Consider the following 13,737-nt stretch of genomic DNA (forward strand, 5'->3'; position numbering starts at 1 on the left):
AAGAGATGGCTTAGTGGTTAAGAGTACTGACAGCTCTTCCAGAGGTCCTGAGTTCAAATCCCAGCAACCACATGGTGGCTCACAACCATCTGTAATGAGATATGATGCCCTCTTCTGGTGTGTCTGAAGACAGTCACGGTGTACTTGTATATAATAAATAAATAAATAAATAAATAAATAAATAAATAAATAAATAAATAAATCTTTAAAAAAAAAGAGTGTTTCTTCCAAATGAGGAATTTCCAATTTATGGAATTGAACTAATGGTGGAAGTGACACAGAGAGTTAAAGTACAGAAGGAATAATCCAGAATGTCCACCAACAGTTGCTGTCACACCAGGACTTTTAAAAGCTCAGCTGCTAGAGAAGCAATGTAGTCTTTGGTTATTCTCAAGCTTAGGTCTTCTAGTCATTATAAGCTGACCATGACACAAAAAGAGTCATCTATATCAAAATAGAGAATAGTAACTAGATTCACCGCACACTATCACATTACTACTGTATTTGAGGTTCTCAGTTAATATCCAAGAACCTGGAAGAAGCCTAGGTCTTGCTACACATACTTATAATTTATGTCCCCATTGTCAGCTGAGATTCTTCATGCAGCCTGGGGTCAAGGAGGTCATCCCACAAAGCACAAAACACCCATCTCAGATAAACATGTATGGTTTATTGAATCCAAAACATCCATGAATTTCAGGACACAATTAAATGTTGAAACCTAAGGATAATAGATATAGAAGAGAATTAAGATTTCTAGTTCATAGATCCAGTAAACACCTTCAACAAATCATAGCAGCAAACCTCCATAAGGTAAAGAAAGAAAAGGCCATAAAGGTACAACAAGCCTACAGAACATCAAACTAATTGTACCAGAAAAATTCCTCCATTCACATAATAATTAAAACGCTAAATGCACAGATCAAGAAAGAACATTAAAAGGGGTAAGGTATAAATATCTAGTATCAAATAAATTCAGACGTATTTGAATTACAGCAGACTTCTCAACAGAGATTCTAAAAGTCAGAAAATCTTGGGCAGATGTAATGCAGACACAGGCTCCTATATCCAGCATAATCCTCAATCACCATAAAAGGAGGAACCAGGATATTTCATGACAAAACCAAATTTAAACAATTCTTTTCTCTAAGAAAGCACAACAGAGGCTAATAGGAGGAAAACTCCAAGACAATGAACTAAACTATACCCAAGAAAGACCAAGAAATTAATCTTCTCTCAATAATTTAAAAAAAGATAAGCACACAAACAAAATTTCACCTATAACCAAAAAAGAAGAGAAAGCAGCAATCATTGGCTTTAATATCTGACCAGATCCTCTTTCCCTAATCCCCAAGCTCCCAGGGGCCAAACTGCCAGCCAAAGTGTATGCAAGGATGCTCTATGGTTCTAGGTGAGTCCTGTAGCCCCACCAAAGGCAGATCCTAGAGGTGTGAGGTGGGAATGGATATGTGTGGGTGCAGGAGCACTGTCACATAGGCAAAGCTGAGCAGAAATGGGATGTAAGGTTTGATGAGGGGCGTGTGGAAAGCAGGACAACAGTTGAAATGTAAATAAATAAAATAACCGATTAATAAAAAATTGCCAAAAATAAAATAACAAGTAAAAAGGTAAATGAAAATTAAACCAAACCAACCAACCAAACAAACAAAAACCCCTGTAGTGTATTGGCCTAATTCTGCTTGTATTTTAATGCTAATTTGTGGAACTCAGGACTGGTTAACCCCAAATAACTGACCCTGCTCCCAGTTAACTGTGATTATAAAGAAGCCAACAGCCAACAGCTGCACAGCAGAGAGATGGGGGAGGTGAGCTTTGAGGGCTTTGCTAGAGAGGATCATGAGGAGGGAAGAAGGAAGTAGAAATTGCCAAAGAATAAAGGAAGAACATGTATGATGGAGAGGAGAGAGGAAGAGGACAGCAGCCATGGTTAAGAGAGAGGAGAGCCTGGTCCTGAGGGCTGTCCAAGTGGAACAAAAACAGTCAAGATGCTACACAGTCAGTAAGAGCAGCTCTCAGGTGAGCAGAGATCACCAGAGACCCCAGACCAACAAGATACGCAAGCATAACTCCATCCAAACTCCCTCTCAATATCCCGTGTCCTCCATGGGTCTGGCCTCAGCGTGTGTCCTGCGTCAGCACATGTGTCTGTCTCAGCTGACATCACTCTGCCCATCAGCCCGAGCCCCAGGAAACAGCGAGAAACTACAGCAGCCCACCAGAAGGTTTTTTGCTGTGGTTCTATGAAGTCCCAACAAATGCAGCTCAACTACAGAATGCAAGGCAGACCAATGCATGTGTGTCCTTAGTGCAGAACCCTTCATCATGTGTCCTTTCACATGCGTGCTTTAGCAGAACATCCTTTTACCTGTGTCTACCTCAGTTAAATGTTCCTTCACACATCTGCCTTAGCCTTTCACCTGTGTCCACTTCAGGGAACCACTCCTTCAGGTGTAGAATTTCTCTAGATTAGCAAACCGCATACAGAACATTCAGAACAAATCAAGGTGTGTGGTCAGCATGTCCTTGAGCCAAGTCCCTTCTCCTTGTCAGTGACAGCAGGCATGTTACAGCAACAATATGAAATGGCTGGCAGACATGGAACAAAATAGCAAAGCTATTCTGGGGGATGTCACACCATACCAGCCACCAGCTCAGCTGAATTTTTAAGTTTTGATGTTACAAGTGAATATACTTGACCTTCAAAAACTGAGAGAGCCCACTTTTAATATGAACTATATAATCTAGGCCAAGACCGCCTCTAGGGCAAAGGCCCTCAGCCTGTGGGTCGTGACCCACACAGGGTCTCCTATCAGATAGTTTATACTACAATAAAGATTCATTACAGTAGCAAATTTACAGTTGTGAAGTAGCGACAAAATAATTTTGTAGTTGGGGTCACCACAGCATGAGGAACTGTTCTAAAGGGTTGAGGCCATAGGAAGGTTGAGAAACACTGCTCTAGGAAATTATGTTTTCTTTCTCTTTCATATTTTTCAGACAGAATCTCAAACTGTAGCTGAGATTGGCTTGGCTTGGAACATGTGTGTAGTTCATGCTGGCATCAGACTTATGGCAATTCTCCTGCTTCAGCCTCCTACTCAGGAGCCTACCAGGGTGAGATCACAACCACGGGTAATGGGATTGCTGTTCTTGGTTGTCAACTTGAGTGTACCTGGAATTAACTAATGCCAAATGGCTTGACGCCCTGTGAGGGGGATCTCTCTCTCTCTCTCTCTCTCTCTCTCTCTCTCTCTCTCTCTCCTTCCTTCTTTCTGTTTTCCTCTCTTCAACCCCCTCCTCTTGGTCCTCCTCCTCTTCTTTGTTTTTTTGAGACAGGGTTTCCCTGTGTAGCTCTGGCTGTCCTGGAATTCATTTTGTAGACCAGGCTGGCCTTGAACTCAGAGATCCACCTGCCTCTACCTCCTGGATGCTGAGGCTAAAGGCATAAGCACCATTGGATTTTTTTTCTTAATTAAATTTTCTGAAGCAAGAAGACCTAATTGTAATCCAAATCTTGGAGATCAGAAGATAAATCTTTAATTCAGATCTTTTGAGATGGAATGGCCCACCTCTAATCTGGACCACACCTTCTTTTTTCTTTTTATTTTTTTCATCTTTATTAACTTGAGTATTTCTTATTTACATTTCGATTGTTATTCCCCTTCCCGATTTCCAGGCCAACATCCCTCAACCCTTTCCCCTCCCCTTCTATTTGGGTGTTCCCCTCCCCATCCTTCCCCCATTAGCGCCCTCCCCCCAACAATCATGTTCACTGGGGGTTCAGTCTTGGCAGGACCAAGGGTTTCCCCTTCTGCTGGTGATCTTACTAGGCTATTCATTGCTAGGTATGCAGTTGGAGTCCAGGGTCAGTCCATGTATAGTCTTTGGGTAGTGGCTTAGTCCCTGGAAGCTCTGGTTGGTTGGAATTGTTGTTCATATGGGGTCTTAACCCCCTTCAAGCTCTTCCAGTCCTTTCTCTGATTACTTCAACGGGGGCCCCGTTCTCAGTTCAGTGGTTTAATGATGGCATTCAGCTACGTATTTGCCGTATTCTGGCTGTGTCTCTCAGGAGAGATCTACATCCAGTTCCTGTCAGCTTGCACTTCTTTGCTTCATCCATCCTATGTAATATCTGTATAGGTATGGGCCATATGTGGGGCAGGCTCTGAATGGGTGTTCCTTCTGCCTCTGTTCTAAACTTTGCCTCCCTATTCCCTGTCAAGGGTATTCTTGTTCCCCTTTTAAAGAAGGAGTGAAGCATTCGCATTTTGGTCATCCTTCTTGAGTTTCATGTGTTCTGTGCATCTAGGGTAATTCGAGCATTTGGGCTAATATCCACTTATCAATGAGTGCATACCATGTGTGTTTTTCTGTGATTGGGTTAGCTCACTCAGGATGATATTTTCCAGTTCCATCCATTTGCCTATGAATTTCATAAAGTCATTGGTTTTGATAGCTGAGTAATATTCCATTGTGTAGATGTACCACATTTTCTGTATCCATTCCTCTGTTGAAGGGCATCTGGGTTCTTTCCAGCTTCTGGCTATTATAAATAAGTGTGCTATGAACATAGTGGAGCATGTGTCTTTGTTATATGTTGGGACATCTTTTGGGTATATGCCCAAGAGAGGTATAGCTGGATCCTCAGGTAGTTCAATGTCCAATTTTCTGAGGAATCTCCACACTGATTTCCAGAATGGTTGTACCAGTCTGCAATCCCACCAACAATGGAGGAGTTTTCCTCTTTCTCTACATCCTTGCCAGGATCTGCTGTCACCTGAGTTTTTGATCTTAGCCATTCTGACTGGTGTGAGGTGAAATCTCAGGGTTGTTTTGATTTGCATTTCCCTTGTGACTAAAGATGTTGAGCATTTCTTTCGGTGTTTCTCAGCCATTCAGCATTCCTCAGCTGTGAATTCTTTGTTTAGCTCTTAGCCCCATTTTTTAAATAGTGTTATTTGTCTCCCTGAGGTCTAACTTCTTGAGTTCTTTGTATATTTTGGATATAAGCCCTCTATCTGTTGTAGGATTGGTAAAGATCTTTACCCAATCCGTTGGTTGTTGTTTGGACCACACCTTCTGCTGGCTCATATCAAGGACATGGAAAAAGGAAGTTTGCTTTATTAATTTTCCTTCTTCTTCAGGATTCCTGCATGTACTGAAGACCAGCTGAAATATCCAGCCTTATGGACAAAACCGTTGAGGTCCTGGAGTTGCCCCATAAACCACACAAACTCTGACCTCACTTAGACAGGGATGGTTTATTGAATGCCCACTGTAAGACTGATCATCAGAGACGTAGCTGAGAATTTGTCAGGCTAGGACCCTGGATATTTTTCTATGTCAGTTTATAAAGACTAAAATGTGAGCTCATAGGCAGGTGCTGGAAGGGCTGTCTGGTTGTCAGCCCTGACTCAAGCCATTTTAGACAACAAAGGTTCATACTGACTTTTTATCTGTTTAAAGATTTATTTATTTATATATAAGTATACTGTAGCTGTCTGCAGACACAGCAGAAGAGGGCATCAGGTCTCATTACAGATGGTTGTGAGCCACCACTGGGATTTGAACTCAGGACCTCCGGAAGAGCAGTCAGTGCTCTTAACCATGGAGCCATCTCTGCAGCCCTCATATAGACCTTTAATTTTATTGGTCCTACATGAAGCTTATAATTATGAAATTTAAGATTAAGAAACCTCACAACATAAAGAACTTCCTTCCAGTGGTTCGGGAATGGGTGGGTGGGGGAGCACCCTCAAGGAGGCTGGGGAAGGGGGTGGAATGCAGGGTTATTGTAGGGGAAACTGGAAAGGGGGTTAACATTTGAAATGCAAATAAACAAAATAACCAATAAAAAAACATACACAAGTTATGTGATCATTCCTGACCCTGCTCTGAGTTAAATTATTTTCAGACAACCATGACAGGCAGACATATTACAGCAAGAATATGAACTATCTGGCAGGCATGGAACAAAACGGCTACAGCTATGCTAGGGGGATTGGCTTCAACAGGGGCAACTACTGCATTTTAGACCTTCCATTCCTTGTTGAATTAGCTGTACCACAGCCTATAAACCATTCTAATAAATTTTCTTTCTCTATATACAGTCATTCTAGGAGGGATGATTGGTTATGCATTGTTAAATGCAATGCTGATCACGAAACCCCATCACTTCCACAGCAATATGCAAGTGTAAGTAAGTTACTGAACAATTGAACAGAAATTAAAATTTACTGCATTTATTGCGTGTATCAGAAGGCATAGGGAACACCTGGCTGCTTATATCTCTTGGTCTCTATAGAGTAGTGGGAGAACTGAGACCCACTGAGGAGGTCTCTTAAGCGAAGACCAAACTCCTTGCAGTGACACTGGATTCCAGGCTTGTTGTCCTGTTTAGGCCTCACTGTGGTCTATGTACACTCTATGCATTCTCCCCATGCAGGTTCACATGGACTGAACTCAGAAAGCTGGGGTTGGCAGAAAGATGCATGGTTAAATAGCCCACCAGGTTCACATTGTATCAGCTTGATTTAATCTAAGGACAAAGAAGTGGAGTTTCTCTGATGGCTTTCTTCTAACCCCTTGAAAGGATCACTGGGGTTTGACCTCAGTACTTCATACTTCTTGCTGGGTCAGCAACACTCAGGGAAGCTTGAGATTGCCATAGGCACAGTATTATGCTAGATATACTGAGTAGATGATACTAAGATGTTCAGATGGTCATACCCATTTGCATGAGTTCTTAATGTGCACCTAAGGAAAGAGAGATCAAGGTCTTCAGAATAGGAAGATCATTTCCAGTTCTTTTCTACAATTCCAGTCTGAAAGACTGGTAGGGAGAGAATGGTAGATAATCAAGAATTCATAGATGATGCTTTGAAGGAAGTGTGGGTTTCTGTGCTGGTTTAGACAGGGTCTCAATTATCCCATGTTGCCCTCTTCCTACCTGGCCAGGTTCACTTTGAGCTCAGATAAACCTGCTTCTACTTTCCAGTAGACAGTCTTACAAGAGTGGCCTCCAGGGACTGTGAGGACAGCATTAGCCTTTGACAGTTGAGGTGTGTAACCCACAACTATAGTTTTAGCCACTTTGTTCCATGTTTACCAGCTATTTCAGATTGTTGCTGTCTATGGCTGACAATCACGGACACAGAAAAATAACCTGATAGAGAGCAAGGACATGGTGATCACATCCTTTCCTGTTCTGTATGTTCTGGATGAGGCTTGTTAAAATTCCAATATTGCAGAAAGCTTTATATAGGACCCATCACATTAAGCATCCCAGTGCACTGTTCTATCTAAAATGGCCTAATCAGAACTGACCACCAGATCACACTTCCTGCAATCCTCATATGAGAAGCTTGAGCTTTTTGTTTTGACTTTTTTCTTTCTTTCTTATTTTTTGCTGTATAAGTTGAGAGGAAGATATTTGGGGCCATGGATCTGCCCCCAAAATCTGGGGTATGGATCTGATCAATCAGTGTTGGTGTGTGCACTCAATACAGTATCCATTTTTTACTGTGACAGGTGCTTTTGTGTTTGTGGGGAAGCCCATGACCCAGAGCACAAGTGCTGGGTCCTTGCTCTATCCACGTAGTGATGTGTATAGCCTCGTCCTACACCTTTATCTGCACCCCCTATATCTCTTGACTATTTTATTTTTCTGATAGAGGCTCAGCTTCTGATAGAAGGCCTGTCAGCAGTGCTCCTTTGGCGACATTGGCGCAGAAAGGAGAACCCCACAAGCAGCATGAGGTTCCCTTCATTGGTGGCTCCAATATTGCACTTTTGTCCGCCAACTGGTCTCCACACTGTTCCTAGCACCATAAAGACTTCAACTCTTTTAACTAAGGAATTTTCTGGCAATTGTCAATTGCTAAGCACACGACTTCATGAGTGTTCCCCTAACACACGCCCATGCTGTAACCTACCATGCAGACTATTTCTTGATGTGATATAAAGCACCTGTACATAATGAGACAGGAGAACTTTTGACTGCATATTCAAGCTGGTATGAAATCTCAGGAAGTTTTAATGGCTAACATTGGTGAATGAGGACAATTTGAGTTAGTGAGACATTTTTTGGGAAAGATTTGAAAGGAAACATTCATTTAGATGCATAGGAATTACTAAGGTTTTATAATCAAGCCTTGAGGAAAATTTGGCTTTGGAAGCAGGAGATGCTCAGTGGCTCTCCCCAGGAAAGTCTCCTGGAAAGGGCACCTCAGCTTATGCTCAGTACAGGGAGAACATTAGCAGGAGGCAAAGTCTGCTCCCCATGACATCAGCTGTCCCTTCTTGGACATTCTATTGTCTCCTAGAGAGTTCTGGCATCCTCTGTGATGTCACCAGTGTTGTAGTGACGACCAGTGCCCTAGTTTCTCTCAGTCTGAGTCTGGCGGTTACAAGCTAAGACATGTTTTCCCGTCTTCGCAAGCGTTTTGGGAGGGGGAACATCGATTGTGGAGAGACTAGAGTGAAGGAGTCTGGCCTTTCGTCTCAAAGTAATGATGGACAAAGACAGCACTTCTGGGGAATGTTGAGTAAGTTCTGGGCAGTGTATTTTGAGCTTCCTACCGGGGGGCTGCAGGCTTAAGCTGACCTTTCTAGCAATGGGCCACAACAACTGGAGCATCTGAAAAGGAATTGAATTTCCATGAATATCACAATTCCTTAAAGCCAAGGATTTCAGAACTTTAGTTCCCATCCCCACTGGGAGGATATGGTAAGGCCAATGCTATTATTCTGTGAACTTCTGGTCTTTACTTTTCAGTGCATTTGTTATGTTACATTGATATAATAACACCATCAGTATTCATGGAGGGTCCACCTTTTCTGAGTTTAGACAGGGCAGCAATGTATTTCACTATCACTGCTTCTTTAAATACAGTGGATATCTGACAGTAGTAACAGGGAGAGATTGTGCTCCAGGCAATAACCTTATGTTCTTAGACCTTCTCTGATTTCTTCTAACTGGCAGGGTCATCGTTTGCTTTATATATTAGAGGTTGTATGTTACAAAAATTTTTTTTCAATACCAAAACTATTTGGAACGTGTAGACCAAGATTCAGCCTGTAACCTATTCACACTTCTGGGGCATTTGGTATTTCTCATAGGGACACTGATAAGTCTGTTGAACATATCCTACCTGGAAATGCGTTTTAAATCCATGTTTCTAAAATACCAAAAGTATTTGGAACATGTGGACCAAGATTCATCCTGTAACCTATTGGAACTTCTCGGGCATTTGGTATTTCAAATAGGGGAACTGATAAGTCTGTTGACCATGTCCTCCATGGAAATGTGTTTTAAATCCAAAGTTGTTGGCCTAGAGTATCAGGGTAGGACATCTGAGTGTCTCCAATCACTCAAGTCTTGTGGATGGTGAATTTATCATCTGAGTTCGAACCCACAGGGGTGAGGGTCCTGAAACCAAGCTGTACCCTGTTCAGCTGATGATAATCCTGGAGAAGCCATCTCCGTGGTCCATGTAAGCACCTGATGTCCGGCATAGGGAACACCTGGCTGCTTACATCTCTTGGTCTCTATAGAGTAGTGGGAGAACTGAGATCCACTGAAGAGGCCTCTTAAGCATAGACCAATCGCCTAGCAGTGACACTGGGTTCCAGGCTTGTTCTCCTGTTTAGGCCTAACTGTGGTCTATGTACACTCTATGCATTCTCCCCATGCAGGTTCACTTGTGTTCTTCTACCTACAGACGCTGGGAGAGAAACATCATCCCCTGGCACTGAACTAAGCGAGAATCAGGCCAAGAAGGAAAAGGAGAGGCTGATTAAAGAGCTGCAGCTCATTACCGAGGAGAGAAATGACCTGAGAGATCGCCTGAGGTTTCTGACAGAGAGATCCATGAAGAACAGGTATGAATCGCTCCAAATGCTCTTGTTTCATTCCTGGGTCTGCAAGGTCACCTTCATCTTATCCTATTAAGGTTTTGGGTTCTAGAAAGCTGTGCCTCCCTAACCACCCTGTGCTAAACCTCACCTCCCATATAGAGGAGATTCAGAACCTTGACCCTTCCTGAGGAGCGAGATGGAAAATGGACTCATCTGCTTCCATTTATTGAAAAGCAGATCTTGTGGTCTGAATGAAGAATTCGGGGATAAAGTCAGGGAGAGTGAGTGTCTAGTGTGCATTTGCAAAGCCCTTGACAGATGGTGGCTTTGCAAGATTGTAATTGCAGTGAGTTTATGGTGAGTCTCTGTACTTGCTAGGCAGGGGACTGAGTGCTGGAAGATCCACGCAGCAGCCTGAGGGGCCTGGTACCAAACTGTTCATCTCAATGCTTGAGTAGAAGGTCTCAGGCTCAGGCCTGTTTGTTATTGTCTGTGTGTCTTGCCCTCTGAGACAGCAATGGTGGATGCATTTCTCCTGGTTTTCACAGTACTCTCTGTTTCCATATTTCTCTTTCTCTTTCTCTGACTCTGTTTTTACATTTCTCTTTTTTGTGGGTATTTCTCAGTCTGTGAGTCTGTATGTGCATACATCCAAATGCATATGTACAACATTTATATGTTTATATTTCCCTCCACACTTGGAATCTAGGGGTCTATGTCTTGGCCTGAGTATTTACCTGTAACACATTCATGGTGATGTGAATGCTTTGTTCTGGGAGCCCCACTGTCAACAGCACAGTTCTTTGACTATGTGGCCACGTTTGTCTGTTTATTTGTATTCCTTGTGCAGATTATAATTTTGTGTTGATATAAGGTCTGTTATCAAAACAGGAGAAAAGAAATCACCGGTTTCTGGGTGTGTTGGGGTGGGGGAGCATGGAGAGGTGTGGCCGAGGCTCTTGATAGCTTAACTGGCTTGACTGCAGATTTCCTCTTGATTGAACAAAGGGAGCCAGGGAAGCCTCCATCTGGATGCCGAGATTCTGGTGTCCCGGACACAGAAAAACACGTTTCTGAAGCTGAAGAAGATCCAATATGTAGAATTCAGAAGGTGTCCTTCCAGGACTGGGGTAGTACAGGACCCACCCTGAGCTCATATATTCCTAAATGCTGATGTTCACTGGATTCTATCATTTGGGGCCAGGCCACACTTCAGGCCAAATCCATATTATGAAGACCTGGAGAGAATGGAGGAGGCGGTCATGTCAATTCTGCACAACTTAGAGATGGAGAACACTGAGATCCATGAGACCAACCATAAGCTGAAGAAGGAGATTACCTTCTCTAGGTAAGTCCTGGTCAGAAAGCCTATCACCTGTGGAATGGCCATTTCTGACTTTCTTTGTTCTGGATTGGACGGTCTTCAGCTCTGGTTCTATCTCTTGTGCTGTTTACACATCAGTGTGCCAGGGTCATTAGGACTCAGTTTTCAGTTCCACAAAAGACTGTTACTCATCCCAGGATTGTCTAGGCATCTTCAGAAGATAGAACAGCACTGATTGAAGTCAGCAGGTTATTAGGCTGACCTGGACCTATGGTGTCATACCAGGTTTTACAAAACTCAGTGTGTGGACCACATGGTTAGCATGACCTTCTCTTGGTTCTACTGACCTCCTTTGAGGGTGTTTCCCAACTACTAATTGATGTTGCCCCCATGCATTGGGCTTTCATGGATAGTTGTAGATCCATGTTCTTTTTGAGAGATGTGGACACTAATTGGTGCTCAGGCCAAACAAATAATTTATTCTTCCCGGAATTTACTCTTTGTGGTTTGTGCAGCAGCCTTATACGTATCAAAATGAATTCTATTAAGTCTTCATGGGTATCTGGGTCCTGGTGGAGTTAGTGGCACTCGGGAGTGGGAATGGGAGAAAGGGGCAGCATGATCTTACTATGCAGACTGTATTTCCAGAAACCTGCTCAGCCAGCTCCTGATGGAGAACACATGTAGGAAGGAGTTGGTCCCACTGAAGCAGGAGAGCAAGGAGGTACATCTTGATTGTGCACTGAACCAGAAATATTTGGTTGACTTCAACAAGAAAGATAAAGACCAGCAACGTCCAGACCCAGCGTCATCTGGTAGGGACGAGCAGCTGTGTTAGCTTAAAAATATCTGATAAAGGTTGCCAATTTGATACATCTTTGCTCTCTCCTACCACCTTTCTAATTTACACTCACAACCAGCCAACCACCTCATGTAATGGAATTGTTCATTGCTCTGCCTATGCACAAGTATTCTGGGAAGCCAACCACATTTCAGAAACTGAATTATTTTGCAAGTATATTTGTCTGCTCTTTTTGAAGCTGCAGTATAGAAATGGTGACAGATTAATAACATACCTCATTATTGCATATCCACGTGATAGATTGGATGCTCTGTAGAGTTTTGAACAAGTTCTTGGTTCTTTGACAAATGACACTCTGTGGTCATGTGACTTCTTGTGTAGGAAGCACCTTTGCGGGATAAGAACAAAGTGCAAATGTCAAATTAGTACTTGTCATTGGTTTTAACCTTGGTGACATATGAACATCTACTTTCTTCCTGCCAACCCAATGAGGTTCCTTCCATTGCCCTGTTCTTGGTTTGCACTGGTATAAGTCTGGGTCCCATATTGGCAGCCCACATTACTTTGAGGCTCTCTGGAGATTTTGCCCTTCCCAAAGAGTTAGCAACAATGATATCAGTTAAAAGGTCCATGTTGACTGTCCAATAGAACTGAGATGGTAGTAGGCAGCCTTCCGACAGCTGCCTTGCATTTCACCACCAAATCAGTGTCTGAAAAACTGCCTTCCTCTCCCAGGTCTCAGAAAGTGCAAGAGAGCTGGAATTGGACACACAGCAGTAAGAAAGCTTCCTGAAGAATAAGTTGCTTTCTCAGGAGTCCCTGATGACAAATATCCTGAATGGTAACAAATTTTTTGGATGAGTATTCTTCCTCAGAGTTAATTTGTCATTGCTTAGAGACCCTAAATTTATATACCACTAAGCCAGCCTGACTGATTGAGGTCTTACTTTCTTCTCAGAAAACAGCACTTGAGAGACAACTTGGGGGACCTCCTTTCATTATGTGTGCAAGAGGAGAAACAGCAATACATCTGTGCTTCTAAATGTTCATTAAGAATGTGCTGTTTAGAAATATTTTCGTTATGATTTTAATTGAAATTTTCTTTTTGTTGTTTCATATTTATATGTTCTTGTTACTGTTTTTATCTTTTCAAATATTTTTAAATATTTTAATTTATTTGTTTTAATCCTGTTTTGTTGTAAAAATGAATTCCTTATGAATAAAAATTGAATTCTATCTCTTGACTCTTAAGACCATCATTCTTATTCAAGGGTTCTGTCCCCTCCTGTGGACTTAGAACTGACAGGTGGAGATGGATCTCTGCATGTTCCATGGATCCTGGGCTAATTAGTGAATTCAAAGTCACCAAGGGGTACCCAGTGTGACAGTGTCTTTTGTGTGGATAATGTGGCTGTTTCTCGGACACACACTTTATGAAGTAATCACTGACATGCTTTACCCAATTGTTAGGGTCCATGTGGTTCTTCTGAGAGAGCAGCAGATGCTCTACCCTGTGAGTCATCACCACAGCTCCTGCAGGTGCTTTTGTCCTTCCACATCATGTACTGTATTAGGTGGACAGGATCACCTCCAATCAAATAAAGAGATCTCAGGAGATGTGTATTCACAGGAAATTTACTGAGCTGTGCATGCTCAATGTGTTAGCTTGCCAGCCATCCCTACAGGGCTCTGGTGTTCCCACTGCTCATTGTGGGTCAGGATCATCCTGCAA

The 13,737-nt window shown here is 42.6% G+C and overlaps 2 protein-coding genes across 2 annotated transcripts in view; one reads left to right on the top strand and one right to left on the bottom strand.

The window, feature by feature from the left end:
* LOC147999299 (disks large homolog 5-like) overlaps positions 1-13,737 on the bottom strand; it is a 41,208-nt gene that overhangs the window by 8,614 nt on the left and 18,857 nt on the right. Inside the window, exon 3 of the mRNA XM_087596538.1 lies at positions 12,280-12,393. The gene's annotated coding sequence lies outside the window, so the exon portion shown is untranslated. The remainder of the gene's footprint in view (positions 1-12,279; positions 12,394-13,737) is intronic.
* On the top strand, positions 8,416-13,241 carry LOC147999300 (disks large homolog 5-like). Its single transcript, XM_087596534.1, has 6 exons — positions 8,416-8,567; positions 9,744-9,903; positions 11,084-11,227; positions 11,852-12,018; positions 12,741-12,846; positions 12,964-13,241. The coding sequence occupies exons 1-5, from the start codon at positions 8,441-8,443 to the stop codon at positions 12,803-12,805; spliced, it is 663 nt and encodes a 220-aa protein (XP_087452660.1). The 5' UTR covers positions 8,416-8,440; the 3' UTR covers positions 12,806-12,846; positions 12,964-13,241.

Source organism: Rattus norvegicus, chromosome 19, assembly GCF_021556685.1.
Source record: "Rattus norvegicus strain SHRSP/BbbUtx chromosome 19, alternate assembly SHRSP_T2T, whole genome shotgun sequence".
Taxonomy (NCBI): Eukaryota; Metazoa; Chordata; class Mammalia; order Rodentia; family Muridae; genus Rattus; species Rattus norvegicus.

What these genes read in the sequence shown, in the direction of transcription:
- LOC147999300 (XM_087596534.1), top strand. Translation starts at nt 8,441, where the DNA reads ATGTTTTCCCGTCTTCGCAAGCGTTTTGGGAGGGGGAACATCGATTGT. An exon ending in GCACTTCTGGGGAATGTTGA is followed by an intron (nt 8,568 to 9,743) that starts GTAAGTTCTGGG and finishes TTCTACCTACAG; the next exon opens with ACGCTGGGAGAGAAACATCA. An exon ending in TCCAGACCCAGCGTCATCTG is followed by an intron (nt 12,019 to 12,740) that starts GTAGGGACGAGC and finishes TTCCTCTCCCAG; the next exon opens with GTCTCAGAAAGTGCAAGAGA.